At 38.6% G+C, this 17,729-nt stretch overlaps 1 protein-coding gene across 1 annotated transcript in view; it reads left to right on the forward strand.

The window, feature by feature from the left end:
* Positions 1-13,459, forward strand: part of EPRS1 (glutamyl-prolyl-tRNA synthetase 1) — a 71,384-nt gene extending 57,925 nt beyond the window's left edge. The window contains exons 29-32 of the mRNA XM_046678862.1: positions 4,931-5,091; positions 7,192-7,270; positions 12,930-12,994; positions 13,096-13,459. Of these exons, the coding sequence (XP_046534818.1) occupies positions 4,931-5,091; positions 7,192-7,270; positions 12,930-12,994; positions 13,096-13,246 (456 nt within the window). The 3' untranslated portion in view covers positions 13,247-13,459. The remainder of the gene's footprint in view (positions 1-4,930; positions 5,092-7,191; positions 7,271-12,929; positions 12,995-13,095) is intronic.
* Positions 13,460-17,729: the final 4,270 nt, after the last annotated feature.

Here is a 17,729-nt window from a genome sequence, read left to right on the forward strand (position 1 = left end):
AAAATAACTTGCATTTATTGCACATTATCATCAATAGATGACCTATATTTTTAATTCCATTTTTCAGACTTATGGGATTTAACTTTTTTCTTACACTTAAACAGGGGATCTTATTAGATCTAGCAATTAGGAGTCAAGAATTTATAAACTCACATTACAGGAAATGGATGAGAAGACGTAGTGAGGTTGCAGCTCTAAGCTTTCAAGTATGGAAGCTCAGCAGTATTGGGATTATTCAGTATCACTACATGTAGGGTTCCCAAAGTTGCTAATATTTATCCCTTTATTTGTTTGAAATGGCCCCTAAGATAAATCTCCTGTGCTGAAGAATAGTAATTATACTGATATTGTTCCCTTTTTATGTAGTATACTTTTTCCACGTACTCTTCTACCTTCAATGAGGACGTTAAAGATGAATATTTCCTCTGTGTCATTTCCCTTTAACTGCAATTTCTTTTGCATAGTAATACCGATTGGGTGATTCTAGTAGCAGCTTGTCTAAACCTGTTTGTACTTGCCTGAGGTACCAAATGTTAAAGAAGAGACTTAATTCCTTACTATTAGCTAGATTGAAAGGGAAAAAAAGAAGCTGTCTATACTTCACTTCTCTGTCCTTCCTCTTCCCCTTCCTCTTTTATCTCGCTCCTCTTCCCAGGACTGACTTGCCTTTGTCTCTGTCATTCTTCTTTTTAATACCCTGGCGACCTATCTGTGTGGGGGGGATATCTTAGTATGAGTTGATTCTGCTACAACTTCCTTGTCTCCAGTTCTCAGGAAAGAAAACAAAGCACCTCGGTTCTAAACTTGATGTCCAGAATTAAAGAACATTAAGAGAGTTCACTGGCTAGTGAAAAGTATTAAAAGTATTGATTGTACTTTTGTGTGTGTGTGTGTGTGTGAGGAAGATTGGCCCTGAGCTAACATCTGTGCCAATCTTCCTCTATTTTGTATGTGGGATGCTGCCACAGCATGGTTTGATGAGTGGTGCATGGGTCTGCGCCCAAGATCTGAGCCTGCGAACCCCAGGCCACCGAAGCAGAGCACACAAACTTAACCACTACGCCACTGGGCCAGCCCCTTGATAGTACTCTTTAATGCCATTTTAGTTCCATTTAGTCCAAAAATTCTTGAGGAAAGAAAAAATTTTGGGAGATCTAGATTTATATTCATTTGATAGTGACTAACTTTGTAAAGTGGTGTCTGTCTGTCTCTGTGTCTGTGATGTATGTACCTATTGTGAGACTCACTCACATTAGTAAATGAGGTATATGGTTTGGTTGCCAGACCAGAACCCAGCAACTCCCATAACTTCTTTAATACCTCTTTATATATTATGAAAATAGAAAGGGGAAAATAATATGAGTGAATTAACTGCTTTTCTTTTTACTATGTTGGATGATTAAGATGATTTTGTGTTGCTGTTAAAAAAATGAATAAAAACAGGAGTCCTTTATAAGTAAATTAATAACTAGTTATGTACTTAGAGAAGATTGTCAACAAAATATATGCCTCCTCTATGATTTGGCCTCAGATAATATTCACAACTTCTATTTTTGTTATCCCTGTTCATACATCCCCTTCTCTTTTTCTTCTCACTTTATTTTTCCACCTTTCTGTCTTTACTTTGTGCTATGTCTTCCGCTTGAGTTGTAGAACTTTTTTATTGTGAAACAATCACAAATTTACAGTAACACATGTACAGTACAAAAAATTAACTTTTTTCCTGAACCATTTGAAAATAAGTTACTGGCCTGATGCCCCATCACTCTACAAATGTCTTCTCCTACATAATCACAATACAGCCAACAAGATCAGGATGTTAACACTGGGACATTACTACCCTCTAATTCTAGAACCCATTCAGGTTTTGTGAGTTGTCCTGCTAGTGTCCTTCATAGCAGAAGGATCATAGTTTAGAATTATTTGTTACATATAATTGGTATTCTCTTTTTTTTTAGTATTGGCACCTGCGCTAACAACTCTTGCCAATCTTCTTTTTTTTTATGCTTTTTCTCCCCAAATGCCCCCAGTACATAGTTGTATATTTTAGTTGTGGGTCCTTCTAGTTGTGGCATGTGGGATGCCACCTCAGCATGGCCTGACAAACGGTGCTGTCTCCGTGCCCAGGATCTGAACTGGCAAACCCTGGGCCGCAGAAGAGGAGCGCACGAACTTAACCACTCAGCCACAGGGCCGGCCCCTGTTATTCTCTTTAAGTCTGGAATATTTCCTCAGTTTTTCTTTGATTGTCATGATCTTAACACAGCATGTTTCTCATTAGCCTTTTTTTTTTTTTTTTTTGAGGAAGATTAGCCCTGAGCTAACATCTGGTGCCAGTCCTCTTCCTTTTTGCTGAGGAAGACTGGCCCTGAGCTAACATCTGTGCCCATCTTTCTCCAATTTGTATGTGGGATGACTACCAGCATGGCTTTCAAGCAGTGCCATGTCTGTACCCGGGATCTGAACTGGCGAACCCCAGGCCGCTGAAGCAGAACGTCTGAACTTAACCACTGCGCCACTGGACCGGCCCCTCTCATTAGCTTTTTAATTAATTAAATTCTTTTTTTTGTAAGGAAGATTGGCCCTGAGCTAACGTCTTTTACCAATCTTCCTCTTTTTGCTTGAGGAAGATTGTTGCTGAGCTAACATCTGTGCCAGTCTTCCTCTGTTTTGTGTGTGGGATGCTGCCTCAGCCTGGCTTGATGAGCGGTGTGTAGGTCCATGCCCCAGATCTGAACCCCTGAACCCTGGGCCGCCAAAGTGGAGTGCGTGAACTTAACTACTATGCCATCGGGTCGACCCCATAATTAATGAATATTTTTATGGAGCCATGGTTTCTGATACTATTCAGTAGGTTCTGATCTGTTACTGTCATTATTTATTTTGATGCTTAGGGTGTCTTTGGTATGACTGGTAGGATCCCCTAAAGCTGACTTTTGTGTTCTTCGACCACTTCCTTGCCTAGTGGCACAACAAGATGTTGTAGTGCTTATCTTCTGCTTTCTCTGCCCCAGCCCTGGAATTAGCCGTATCTCTAAGAAGCCCTGGTTCTTCTTAGTGGAGAATGGTATTTAGTGCTGAGTGTGCTCATCTCTTTTGAGCCATCACTGCTTCCAAGCCTTCTCAGTAGATGGAGCTATGGAGTATGTGTATTCGTCGATACACGCATATACTCACACACGTTTACATCTGTATTTCCATATCTGTCTATGTAATTTGATAACCATGAGTTCACATTAATACCTTTGTTTCCAATCAAAAACATAGTTTTCACTCTCTCTTTCCATATTTTAATTCCCTTTTCTGACAGTGAAAAACCTAGCTCCGATTCTCCTTCCTGTGTTTATTTATTTGGCCAATGCCTCTGTATACAACCAATCTCTCATTGCCCCTGGCCCCCAGCCCCCTGCGTGAATGCCCTCCTCATCCCGTGGGCTCTCACTCCATGCCAGGCTGTTCTCACATGAAGATGCCCACCTCAGGCTTTGACACTCTGCTCTGGGCTGCCACGGCTCTCTCCTTTTCCAGCACAAAATCCAGTCCTGTTGCATTTAGTTGTCATGTCTTTTTAGTTTCCTTTAATCAGGAGTAGTTCCTCAGCCTTTTTGGTCATTCATGACATTGACATTTTTGTAATATAGATCAGTTATTTTATAGGATGTTCTTCAATTTTCATGAATTTACTCATTAATTTTTGCCATCTCCAGTAACTTTTGTTCTCTCTTCCAGTTGAGGTTAGTCTCCCACTTCTTAGGTTCTGTACTGATTTTTACTATTTGTATGCATGCCTTATTTACCCTGCAAAACATGAAGCTCTTGAAGACAGGTTCTCTTTCTTAGTCATCTTCTAAATCTCATTGCACTTAGCACTTTCTGACATATGTGTACATTGGATGAATAAAGGAAAACAATAAAATAATGTACTGTTTAACATAGAACAATTTGTTCCATAGTGCTCCTTATTTTATAAAATAAATCTTCTCTAAAGGGCAAGTCGTTTTTTCTAGAGTAACATTTAAAAATTTTTCTGTGGCTTTGATTTGGGGAACCACTGATCAGCTGAACCCTATGTAGAGACTCCTAACTTAAATTTGAAAACCTCAGATTAATTTTAGAGGATTATTCCATCAAAAATAAAATGTTAAAAACCTACTGTTTATCACGTAAGGTTCCAGGCCCCAAAAATGAGGTCTCTCTCAGCCTTAGTCCTCTCACAGAGCAGACTCAGTATATGCATTCACTGGGATCAAACAGTCACCCGCGTGCACTTACATGTAGTCCTCAAGCCCCTTTGTAAAAACCAGAGGGTATAGGAGAGTGGTTCCCAAAGTGCAGTCCTGCGACCAGCAGTCTCAGCATCGTTTGAGAACTTGGTAGAAACATAAATTCTCAGGCACCATCTCCGGACCTACGGTAATAAGAAACGCAGAGGGTGGAGCTCATCCATTTGTGCTGCAATAAGCCCTTCAGAGATTCTGATGCTTTCCAAGGACCCAGAGCTAGGGCTTCCCAACCAAAGCACCCAGCTGTGCCATGCATGAGTCAAGGATGAGCCAAGGTACTGACCGGTGGCCGGGGGTGGCTTTAGCTTCAAGAAGCCTTGTCTGTTTAGCCCCTTGTAACATACACGTGATTTTCTAAATGTTCTATTATGTGAGAAAAGTTAGGAAGTCGGATCTAGACAACTCCCCTCATGATTCTCCATTAAGTGCTTTCTTAGAACGACTTGGGCCGTACATTTTTTTCTTAGCTTTATGCCTTTTTATTGGAATAGGTTTCTGTAATATCTCAGGAATATTACCTGCTTTTTTTATTGTTTGCTTATGCCTTTGTCTTTTGGATTTTTATAGCGGATAAAGCTATGAAACAAGTATATATTCAATTGGAGACATGCGTGTATCATTTTTTAACTGCCTTTTTTGTTGTCTAGGGAGTTCCAATTAGACTTGAAGTTGGGCCACGTGATATGAAGAGCTGTCAGTTTGTAGCTGTCAGACGGGATACAGGAGAAAAGCTGACAGTTGCTGAAAATGAGGCTGAGACTAAACTTCAAGCTATTCTGGAAGACATCCATGTTAACCTTTTTACAAAGTTAGTTCCTTTGAATTGCTTGTGTCTCTCATCTTCAAATCCTACTCACAAAGTTTGAGATCTCTACTGAGGGATTCGTTGATTGCCCCAACTGGAAGTAATCTTTCCCTCTGAACTCACATGGTTCTTAATTTGCCTTTCTCTTTGTGTTTTTGACTTGTATTCTTATTTTTCTAAGTGCTTTCTGCTCCTTACTAGGTTTGCGGTGATGGACTGTCTGTCCCATAGATTAATTTGGGTTAATTTTAGATCCAGCCTTTTATGACATACAAATTTGAAGGATTAAGGCCTTGATTCTCACCTGTTGGATACACATTAGCTATACCTGGGAAGCTTTAAAAAAAGATACTGGTGCCTGGGCCCTCCCCGGAGATGTTAATTTAATTGGTCTAGAGTGGGCCTGGCACCAACAGTATTAAAGCTCCCCAGGTGATTATGGTGTGCAGCCAAGGGCAGGAACCTCCGGACTGGGTTTAGCGGTGAGGCTGAGGGTGAGGAGGTGCCTCAGGGCTGCCCTGACCTTTGGAGAATGGTCTTTTAGCATCACAGATGTTAAGACAGGTGCTAGAAGATTGGTGGCACATGTGTGATGCCTTATTTTTTTTTTCTGACACAACTGAAGCAGAGAGGAAGGCCCACTGCCACTGGGGATGGAGGCTCCATTTGGGGGAGGGTAGTGCCTGCATTTTATTTATTCATTTGTCTTCTAATACCTTGTGCCTAAATCATATTTGGCTTCAATAAGTCTTCCATTTGAGGGGTGAACTAGTTTTAGCCTTGGCTTTGGTGCTTCTTATGTGTATTTAGGCAAGTTGTTTTGCTGCTCTTGCCTTGCTTGCCCTAAAATGGGTATCGTAATAAATTACGATAGTAGTTAGTAGTATAGATATATACTACTATATCTATATACATAGATAGTAATAAATTACCTAGTAGTAAGGGGTTACCGCAAGGATAATGCATTTGAAGTTCTTCTGAACTCAGAACAGGTAATACTGTCAGAGATGAAAGGTTAGAAAGCTACCTCTCCTTATTGCTGCCATTCAAATAGTGCAGTGGTTTTTTTCTTCCACGGGTTCTCTTCAGAGTCAGTTCAGAACTTTGGGAACAGACACATGCCTGTGCCTCATACCTGGAGGCTCTGACATTAGTTTTAAGATAGTTCTGGTTATTGGTGGTGTTAAAATGCTGTTTTTGTGATTCACATGCTCACTTGTGCTTAGAAAACCACTGCTTTAGTGGCTGAAAAGCAGCTTTTGTGTTGATGTTTTTGTTAAGTAAATTTGTTAAATTGCATAAGGGTGCGACTTTTTCCCACCTTAAGGCGTAAGCTTGGTAAGCGGTGTATTCCTTTCTCTGGATCTCATTGGCTGTAACTTAGTCACATGGGCTCATCTCACTATGAAAAGGTCAAAGAAGGGGCAACAGATTTGGTGGGGAGCTAGAGGTTGTTGGCACAGAGTTAACATGGTCTTAGCCCTGAGATTCAGAAAAGAAAAATACGCCTTCTCTTTCTTGGTCACCACCCGTGAGTGGGCCTTCTGTAGTGTGTGACTTTGAATGTGGAAGAGGATAATATTTATTTCCATTTCTAAAACCTGAGGTTCGTACAAAAGAATTACATGGTTTATGAAAATAGCTCGAATAATGTATATTTGTGTTTTTTATTTTCAAAGCATTTTCATGCCATTGTGTTTGATTCTCACAGCAATCTTACATGGTAATTAAACTTAAGTATTTTTCCAGTTTTGTGGAAGGGAAAACTAAGACCAGAGTGGTTTAAAAATAACCCAGACTCTCATAGGTAGTAAGTGGTGTGGCCAGGAATGGAATGTTGGTGAACAGAGATTTAACAGCAATAAAAAAAGTCGTGATTCCCTGTTGTGTGCTTGGCAAAGTCCCCACTCGTGTAGTGTTCACAGTAACGCAATGAATAGTTAACTCAGACGCACTGAATGTTGCTGCTAGCGACAAAGCCGAAATTCAAATTGAGTTCTTCTCACTTCCAGTTTGTTTTTTCGTTAAATTATACATATGTTTTTTTAAAACTTTGTCGTATTAGTAAGAAAAAATATGTATTTTTAAATTATTTTTTGACAGGGCTTCTGAAGACCTTAAGACTCATATGGTTGTGGCTAATACGATGGAAGACTTTCAGAAGGTGTTAGATTCTGGAAAGGTAAGAGACTTCTGAGAAGTTTTGAATATAAAAATATTTCAATAAATGGCATTTTAAGACTCATTGAGCTTATGCCTGTATTAATCCCCTTTTCAAGGCCAGTCACACAGAAGGATTATATATGGCTCAGCATTCTCTACTCTTTTTTTTTCCCCCCACTGGCTTTCCTTGAGCATTACAACGTTATATCACTTTTGGATAACACTGTGAACTAATTATGTAAAAGCTTTCTCATGCCTGATAAGCTGGCAAAACAACATTCATTCTGTATGACCCCTAGTGTTTTCATTATTGGAAATTTTCATTTTGTTTTTTACAGCTCCACATAAGTTCCTTAAGTAAGCGTTGTTTAGCTTTAGAAATGTAATGTGCAGATTCCTAAAATAAGGTTAAAAGTCCATTTCTTTCAATTCTCTGACCATATATACTAACCCAAATGTTAATTGGTTGAACTTTCTGAATAATAAGGGGGAAAGTATTGCTCATGTATAAACCTGTTTTTCAGAATGAGTGGGTAGTTCTGGCTCCTTAAAACTACGTAGGTTTTTCTCCATTGGAAAACTTTTAGAAATAATCAACAACTACAGCAAAGTTGCAGGATATGAAATCAACTTACATAAATTAGTAGCATTTCTGTACTCTAATAACGAACTAACAGAAAAAGAACTCAGGAACACAATACCGTTCACAATTACAACAAAAAGAATAAAATACCTCAGGGTGAATTTAACTAAGGAGGTGAAGGACCTATACAATGAAAACTACATGGCTTTCCTGAAAGAAATGGATGAGGACATAAGAGATGGGAAGACATTCCATGTACATGGATTGGAAGAGTAAACATAGTTAAAATGTCCATACTACCTAAAGCAATCTACAGATTCAACGCTATCCCAATTAGAATCCCAATGACATTGATTGGAGCAACAAAAGACCCCGAATTGCTAAAGAAATCCTGAGAAAAAAGAACAAAGGTGGACGCATCACAATCCCTGACTTCAAAACATAATACAAAGCTACAGTAATCAAAACAGCATGGTACTGGTACAAAAACAGGTGCACAGATCAATGGAACAGAATTGAAAGCCCAGAAATAAAATGACACATCTAGGGAGCTAATCTTTGACAAAGGAGCTAAGGGCATACAATGGAGAAAAGAAAGTCTTTTCAACAAATGGTGCTAGGAAAACTGGAAAGCCGCATGTAAAAGAATGAAAACCATTCTTTTTCACCATTTACAAAAATAAACTCTAAATGGATCAAAGACCTAAAGGTAAGACCTGAAACCATAAGGCTTCTAGAGGAAAATGTAGGCAGTACACTCTTTGGCATCAGTATCAAAAGGATCTTTTCAGACACCATGTCTTCTCAGAGAAGGGAAACAATAGAAAGAATAAACAAATGGGACCTCATCACACTAAAGAGCTTCTTCAAGGCAAGGGAAAACAGGATTGAAATAAAAAAAACCCCACTAACTGGGAAAAAATATTTGCAAGTCATATATTTGACAAAGGGTTAATCTCCATAATGTATAAAGGACTCACACAACTCAACAACAAAAAATCAAACAACCCAATCAAAAAATGGGCAGAGGACATGAACAGACATTTCTCCAAAGAAGATATGTGGATGGCCAATAGGCACATGAAAAGATGTTCATCATCACTGATCATCAGGGAAATGCAAATCAAAACTACACTAAGATATCACCTTACACCCATTAGAATGGCAAAAATAACCAAAACAAAAAGTAAAAAGTGTTGGAGAGATTGTGGAGAAAAAGGATCCCTCATACACTGCTGATGGGAGTGCAAACTGGTGTAGCCACTATGGAAAACAGTATAGAGATTTCTCAAAAAATTAAAAATAGAAATACCATATGACCCAGCCATCCCACTACTGGGTATCTATCCAAAGAACTTGAAGTCAGCAATTCCAAAAGTCCCATGCACCCCTATGTTCACTGCAGCATTATTTACAATAGCTGAGATGTGGAAGCAACCTAAGTGCCCATCAACTGATGACTGGATAAAGAAGATACGGTGTGTGTGTGTACACACACACACACACACACACACAATGGAATATTACTTAGCCATAAAAAAGAACAAAATCATCCCATTCACAACAACATGGGTGGACCTTGAGGGTATTATGTTAAGTGAAATAAGCCAGATAGAGAAGGACAATCTGTATGACTCCACTCATAGGTGGAATTTAAACATATAGACAAAGAGAACAGATGAGTGGCAACCGGGGGAAGGGGGGGGGTGGGCACGAAGGGTGAAGGGGTGCACCTACAATATGACTGACAAACAATAATATACAACTGATATTTCACAAGATTGTAAACTATCATAAACTCAATAAAAGAACTACATAGGTTTTTCTGATTAGGTGGTTAATGGCTCTTAAGATTTTATCAGCTTTATGTGTTGTGCCTATACAGATGTTAATAGTGGAAACTTTTAATTTTGATAAGAGGTCCTGACTTGCAAAATTATTAATCACTGGAGTGAATCACCTGTGAACTTTAGTATTCTGGTGTACACGTTTGATTATACAATCAGTCCTGTGTCCCCAGGTTATAAATGAGAAAACCATGGCCCAAAGTCTAAATGAATTACTCCAAGCTATAGAGAAGCAGGCTTGGTACTAGAATTTAGGTCTTTCTTCTGACTCTGTTTAATATACTTTTTGCTGTATCTTTCTTCTTTTTCTTCTTTTTAAATTCATGCTGAGAGTATAAGGCAAAGTTTTAATTGGTTGTGGTTATAACCTCTTATTATATCTCTTATTGCATGAGCTGGAAAAATGTTAATCTCTCTGGCTCTCAGTTTACTAATCTGCAAAATGAGTACAAAGTAGATAATCTCAAGGTCCCCTTCAGATCCATAATTCTTCAGTATTTAGCCTTTTATTATTCTTGATTTATTGCCGTTGTAATCTTCAGCCTTTCTGCTTTCCATATTTGTCACTTGATTCAAACTATGTGCTGCTAATAGAAAGCTAGAGAAGAGAGAGTCATCTGATGCAGTGTATTATTTTCCTTTCACTGTAATTTATTTATGATTATTTAATTTTTGTCCCATTAATTACTGAATTTTAAAATTTCCTTTATTATAGAAATATGGTAGTCACTTTTGCAGTACAGTCTATTAAAGACTGCATAAGAGTTAATAAATCAACAGAGTAGCTGTTAGTTAATCCATTGCTTTCAAAGAAATGAATCTCAGCAGATACTAATGGAATCGTATTGTTTATTCTAATATTAGATAAGATACTGGAGAGATTTCAACCTCTCTTCTAAAGCAGAATGTAGTATTTTAGTTCTATGTCCAAAGAACACGTAGACACCAAAGCAAATTTTGTTTCTTGTGTTGAGTAGTTAGTTCCATCCCCTGTCACACCTCATGTTGGTCAGCTTAAATGTGTTGACTGACCATCAAGTAACCTTTGAGGCTGTTGTAAATAAAATTGTATTTACTAGGAGAGGAGAAGGAGGAAAAGATCTTTGGAACTTGAATGTAGGTGAAAGTTTGATTTTTTTTTTTTTTTTTACTCTCCCTTATTGGTATAAGTGAAAAAAAAGTGTTTTATGTCTGATTTATGTGACTTGATTTTAGTAGATTTTTCAATGGGGATGATCTTAATTAAATGAAAAGTAAATGTTATTTATATATAATATATACTTTTTACTGTTGACATACATTACTAATTTGTTAGTCACTATGATTTTTGAGTATTGATATTTCTCATCAACATTTTCTGCTACAGAATTCAAGATATTATATATTGCAAAAGATTGTGTTTTTAAAACACAGATATAGAAATAAAAATAACAAGTTAAAAATCTTTCCCATGGCTGAATAAATAGCCTAAAAATGCATACTGTCCTTTCATATTAATGAATTCATGCATAAATACTCAGAAATTTCAGGTCTTAGCTTTACTTTGAAGCTAGAAAGAAGTAAAACATACTTTACAAAATTAACATTTTTTTCAAAATTAACATTTATGAGTTCACGTACATTTAATAATAACTTTAGTTGAATTTGTTCTCATGCTACACCGTTTAACATTTAAAATTTTAAAAATTACTGTTTTAAAAATGCCTTCTCAAGGCTTTGTCAGTTTTTTTAGAGAAAAAGAAAAGATTGTTTACTGTAAAAGTTGTTAAAGTTATAAAAACTATAGCCATAAGTGTTGGGAGTTAATAAAAGTAAAATTTCCTAAGCAACCAAATTTATTACCCAAAGTCATTCTTTGTAATTGTCTTAATATTTTTATCATTGCATAATTAGAGACAGTGATTAAAGTTTTTCCTCTATTCTGTCTTTGTCATGAATTTTAAATAGTAGTTTATGAATGTACATTTTTTTCATGCTTTTTGTTTGTATAAATGCTAATGATTTACCAAGTTTCAATACAGGGAAGTAACTGTGTGTTATTTCAGCTCATATCTCTAGATTTTTATCAGTTTTGGGAATTAGGCTAACACATTTTGCCGAATGAACATAAGCAATGTAGATAACTAACGCTTCCTCACCTTGCAGTAAGGTTCACCTGATGAATTCCTTGTTTTTTTGTAATTTCCTAATCTCTGTTTACTTTCGCTTTACGAGAGAAACCTTTTGAAATGCCTTTAACCAAATCCCAAGTGCAAGGAAGGGTTTGCAGGAAGGACTCAGGTAGAGCATAGAATGCGTGACTGGGAATCAGAAGTTGATGAGGAAGCTGGATAACTTTCTAGCTGTTTCCAAACTAGCATTTCTGATGTATGGAGATTATCCACACCTATGATTTCCCCAAAACTAACATTGATCTCCAGGAATTTTTTAAAGGACTATTACATAATTGTTATTATAGACAAACCTCACTTTGAGATAGACATGCAATGAGAAATTTAGGATTCACAACTGAGAGAAATCTTAATTCTCATCTAGTCCAACATCCACATTTTACAATAGAAAAGTCAGTGCTGGAGGTTTTCAGATAGGCAGTGAATTTCAAAATTAGAATAAAATTCCAGGTGTCCTGTTTCAGCCTGTAATTCTATATGATCTACGAAAGAAAATCTGAGAGGTGGTTTTTTCCAATAGAAAATGATTTTTGACTTTCAAATATCCTTGGACTTTAAAAATGATTCACTTATAAAATGTTAAAAAAAAAAAGTGAGGCATAAAGTGAGGTTTGCCTGATCGTTAATTGTGTTAACAACAGTTTAAAAATTAGTTTACTCTTCGTCACCTCCCCTCGCCTCCTGATGAGCATTTAGCAAAGTAGAGCAGGGAGTAGTTCAGATTCATAGGCGGGAGGTGCAACTGGAGTCTGGATGCAGGTCAGCTCACCCTTTGTTCTTTCTCTCAGGTGCTGTGTGGTAGCCAATATCTTAGGGCATTTAAGTATATGACAAGGCTGTCTTTGACAGTTGTGTCCTGGTGTTTTATGGTATGTGAGTTTTGGATAGTGGAAAAACATTCTTTCCCATCCCTTGCACCTCTGAGCCAAGTTCCCAGCAGGTTCGCAAAGGTACCATGGCCTGAAAAAGGCTGGGGGATCTATCCTCTTTGCTTGTAAGTTTAATAGAGACCTCAAGTGTTCCTTTTATAGAATAGAAGGAGTTACAAATACTGAATATTTTTCCTTTTCTTATTAGATTGCTCAGATTCCATTCTGTGGGGAAATTGACTGTGAAGACTGGATCAAAAAGACCACTGCCAGGTGAATAGAATTAGCGGATAGAACTTGCGAGGTATTGCAATGAAAAAGTATAGAAATATACAGCATCAATGAACGGACTTCTTATTTGTGTTTAATTGTAGGGATCAAGATCTTGAACCTGGTGCTCCATCCATGGGAGCTAAAAGCCTCTGCATCCCCTTCAAACCACTGTGTGAGCTGCAGCCTGGAGCCAGATGCGTCTGTGGCAAGAACCCTGCCAAGTTCTACACCTTGTTTGGTCGCAGTTACTAAGGGATAAAACAAAACCCCAGCTCCTACCCTCCTCTCTTTTTAAGAAATTGATACTACTATCTTCCCAGATATATCTAGACTGGTTTTTTGATTTTTTAAATAAAAGTTCTAAACAGAGGTCACGTGAAACAAACACCTATTCTTATGCCTAAATTAACAGTAGAATAAGACTTTTCTGTGAACAACCCCAGTAATAAATATCATGAACTGATACTGTTTTATGCTTTCCTTTGTTTCTCAAATACCTGAATTATTACTACAATGACCTTCCTACAAAGAGATGAAGGTAACTGAAGCCTAGGGAATTGTGCTGAATCTAAGCATCCCTCATGTTTCAGACCTTGAACCACCAATGATCTTGTGTCTCATATGTTGAAGTACTTCCTTTCCGTAACTCCTGCTGAATCTAAGATTGCCATAAATCTTTCTCTTTAAAAAATGAAACAAAACCACAAATGGACCAAAAAAAAAAAGGCTTTGCCTTGAAACCCCTCTCCCTCTCATTACTACTAGTTGCTGTGGGGTCTTCAAAAAACAAGTCACGGTTTCTGAAAGAGCGACCAGCCTTCCTCGCTCCTTCTTAGTTGGCGCTCTTCCTTACCCTCCTGCTTCCCCCACCCACCGCTCTTCCCTGAGATCATTAATGCCCCTTCTGACCAAAGCTGACTTCCTAGTTCTTGTCTTACGGTGCCACTCTGTGGCTATAAAAAGTTTCTCTCTTTAATAAAATTACTCCTGTAACTTGCCCTCCTCCCTCTCTGACTCTTGTTCTCAATTATGTGTCTTTCACTGGCTTTTCCTCCTTGGCCCGCTTCTGAGACGTTGGTGTACTAAACTTCCAGACTTGGCCCCCTTCTCAGGCTGCCTGATGAGCCTCCTCTAATCCCGTGGTTTTAAATTGCATTCATAGGATGATGACTCCAGCATTTTTATCACTAGGTCTGAGCTCTAAACCTCTATTCCAACTACAAACTGAATTCTCTTGAGTGTTCCATCAACGTTTCACGTCATCCTGTCCCCCAAATCTCATTTCTTTCTCCACTTCCAGACCTGCTCTTCCTACAGTATTCCCGCCTGAAAGATTAGCATTACCAAAATGTACCCAGAAACCTGAGAGTTGTCCTAGTCAGCCCCTCCAACACACCGCCATCCACGTGCACTTGGCCAGCAAAGCATATGCTGTTGCCTCTCCTGTCTCGTGGGCCTTGCCTTTCACAGGGCTCTGGATTGCCTTCATACCTGTTACCTCTTGTGCTGAGTACTGTCATCTGCATGTTTCTACAGGTGTGTTTTTTCCTAACGTGCAATTTATTAAGATATTTTTCTTCCCCTTAAAATCTTTTCGTAGCTCACCATCACTAACAGGATAAAATTTAAACCTTTGTGCCTGGTCTGGTTCCACCTACGTGTCCTGTCTTCTCTTCAATCCAGCAAAGTCTTTGCAAGTTAACCGTTTAGGATTTCCTGTAAACCACATGCTGTTGCCCATCTCTATCTCTGTCCCTTGGCCTAGAATGCTTTTTATTCCTCATTTCTAGCCTACTTGATAAATCTCTTTATTTCAGGGCCCATTCCAATATGCTTTTCCACTTGGTAGTGATAAATATGCCAATAAAGGGGAAAGGGGGGCCCGCCCGGTGGTGCAGTGGTGAAATTCGCCCATTCCGCTTTGGCGGCCCAGGGTTCACCGGTTCAGGTCCCGGGTGTGGACATGGTACCGCTTGGCAAGCCATGCTGTGGTAGGCGTCCCGCATATAAAGTAGAGGAAGATGGGCATGGATGTGAGCTCAAGGCCAGTCTTCCTCAGCAAAAAGAGGAGGATTGGCAGCAGTTAGCTCAGGGCTAATCTTCCTTAAAAACAAAAAAAGGGAAAAGCCTTCAAGAGGGACTTGAATTTTGAGGTGTGCTTTGAAGGATGAGTAGAATTTTAATAAAAAGAGGAAGGACATTCCAGGCAGAGGGAACAACATATGTATGCAAAGCCATCAAAGTATATGCTGTGTATGAGAACACAGCAAAACCAGCTTAAGTTGGCAGGAAATTGCCAAAAGAAAGCAGATTAAATACAGCACTCTTTCAAGACTGATGTTTGGAGTATGTGTATTCATACACCTAGCTTGATGAGATGAATATCTGAGCTACATTTTTATACTCGGAATCAATTTTTTTTATTGATCTATGGCAGTTCAGAATACTTTATCTTGTTTTGCAACCCTCAGTAGCTGTGTAAGCTGCCTAGTTCCTCAGGTGTAATATGGAGAGAGTCTAACGCTTATAGAGTTACTCTGTCTCATAAAGTGCTTAGAACAATGTCTAACACATACGAAATAATAATAAATAGTTATGACAATGATGCAGGGTCAACTGGGAGTTACCCCTAATACATAAGTCTAGTTAACAGTAATTACTTTAGCTTCTCATTTTTTTTCTGAAAACTAACAAATGCTTTAGAGGACAAGAGTTTTTTTAGGCCAGTCTGTGACAAAGCCTGAAAAGTAGCTCATAGACTAATAACCACATCCCCTGGTTATTTTGGAGGAGGTGGCCATCTCTGGTGCAAGGACAAATCCCCAGGCAGTTTTTTTCTTTTTCTTTTGTGAGGAAGATTGGCCCTGAGCTAACATCCATGCCAATCTTCCTCTGTTTTGTATGAGGGTCACTGCCACAGCGTGGCTTGATGAGCAGTGTGTAGATCTTCCCTGGAATCTGAACCTGTGAACCCTGGGCAGCGAAAGCGGAGCTTGTGAATTTAACCACAGCGCCACGAGGCTGGTCCCCTAAGGCTATTTTTTGAAGTTTCAGATGAGTAGAACTAATCACAGAAAAGCTTGAAGTTTGCTGGTTTAAGGGAATTTACTTTAAAAGAATTCCACAGTAAGTAATGATGTTAAGACTGGAATCCTTCACCCAGAATCTGCATGTGATAGATGGGCTTTTTTCTTAAATTGAGGTTCAGCTAAAGTGTCAAAACATCTTCAAATATGTTAAGAGTGGTGGTGCTTTTCAAGAGGATACGTAAACCCGAATCCAAATGATATTCTTTAAGAAATGATCACTATTTTACTTGCAGATGACAGCTATTAGTTAACTAGATATGTGACTGACAGTCACAAAAGTGTGCCTAGTGTTCATTGCAGCAAAAAGAAAACAAACAGATCAGGGTATATTGACCAGTGGCTCTGCTCACTGGGACTACCAGTGTATATTACGTGTTAGCAGTTTCTAGTTCTTCCGTGACAGGGTGTTTAAAATAGTTTTTAATTAGGTCAGTAAATCAAATGCAGCCTTTATGAGACTTGGACAATCACAGCAACTCCTTTGGCCTGCTAGTGGAGAGGCTCTGAGTTTGAGTCTTGACATCAGCAGGGGAAAACTCCATAAAACAAGCAAAGAGAAGGCATTTTGACTGGAGAGTCTGGACATACCACACTACTTATATCTGATTCTAGTTATAAATATTAGCCATCTATCATATAACTGTGCTGCTCAGGGGTTGTCAGTAGCATCAAAAGTTTGGGGAGGCAGCTACCACGACCCTGTTATTTTCAGATACATCTTTGGCCCTTTGCTTGTCGCTTTTACTGTGTCTCGAAAATGCTAGCCATTTATTTAATAAATTTGAGTGCCTGCTCTGTGCAGAGGGCCAGAGTAGACAGTAGTAAGTAAACCTAAACATGCTCTTTCCTCTTCTTGGCTTTATCTCCTTGAAGTTTTTCTATGTTAGATGTAAAATCATGCAATTGATTGAGACGGAGCAATGAACCGGGCTGAGCATTGTCAGTAGGAGGCCATTGCCTCCGTGACCCTTCCTGAGACGTTGTGAGATTATCCTGCCAACAGCAGCATGCTGAGACTTTCCTGTAGCTGGAAAATTCAATCAATGCTATTCTGCCACACCATAGGCTTAAAGTAGTAGACACAATCACATTTCTATGACTCAGTAGGTAGCTTTAAACCAGTGTCTTGTTCAACTTTACTGGAAGATTTAAGAGTTTGGAACATCAATAGTACTGAAATGATGTAAAAAGATTTTATTAAATATCTCATGTAATAGGGATATTTCAAAATATATTTTAAGTATGTCACCAAAACCAAATTTTGTGATTGAGAAATACTTGTGGCATGAGTGAGGAGTTTGGAGGATATACAGGCTGGTGACAATGCTAACATACATATTGCTTTTTATGTGGTAAATATGTAATTGTACTGTATTTCCCTCATTCATCATTCTCTCACTCTCCTAGACAATTATTTCATACCTTTTCCTCCTCAAATTTTCAATCCTTCTGCTTTCTGACTTTCAGTTGATCATCTTGATTTCTGTTTCACTGAGAGGATAGAAACAGTAAGACTCGACCCACCAGAACCTCCCTCCACCACATCTACCCTACTCATGTGTCCATATATTCTACATTCTCTCTGTTTCAGATGAGCTCTCTTCTCATAGCAAAAGGCAGCCTCCACTTACGCACCAAGTCTCACC

Source organism: Equus quagga, chromosome 12, assembly GCF_021613505.1.
Source record: "Equus quagga isolate Etosha38 chromosome 12, UCLA_HA_Equagga_1.0, whole genome shotgun sequence".
Classification (NCBI taxonomy): Eukaryota; Metazoa; Chordata; class Mammalia; order Perissodactyla; family Equidae; genus Equus; species Equus quagga.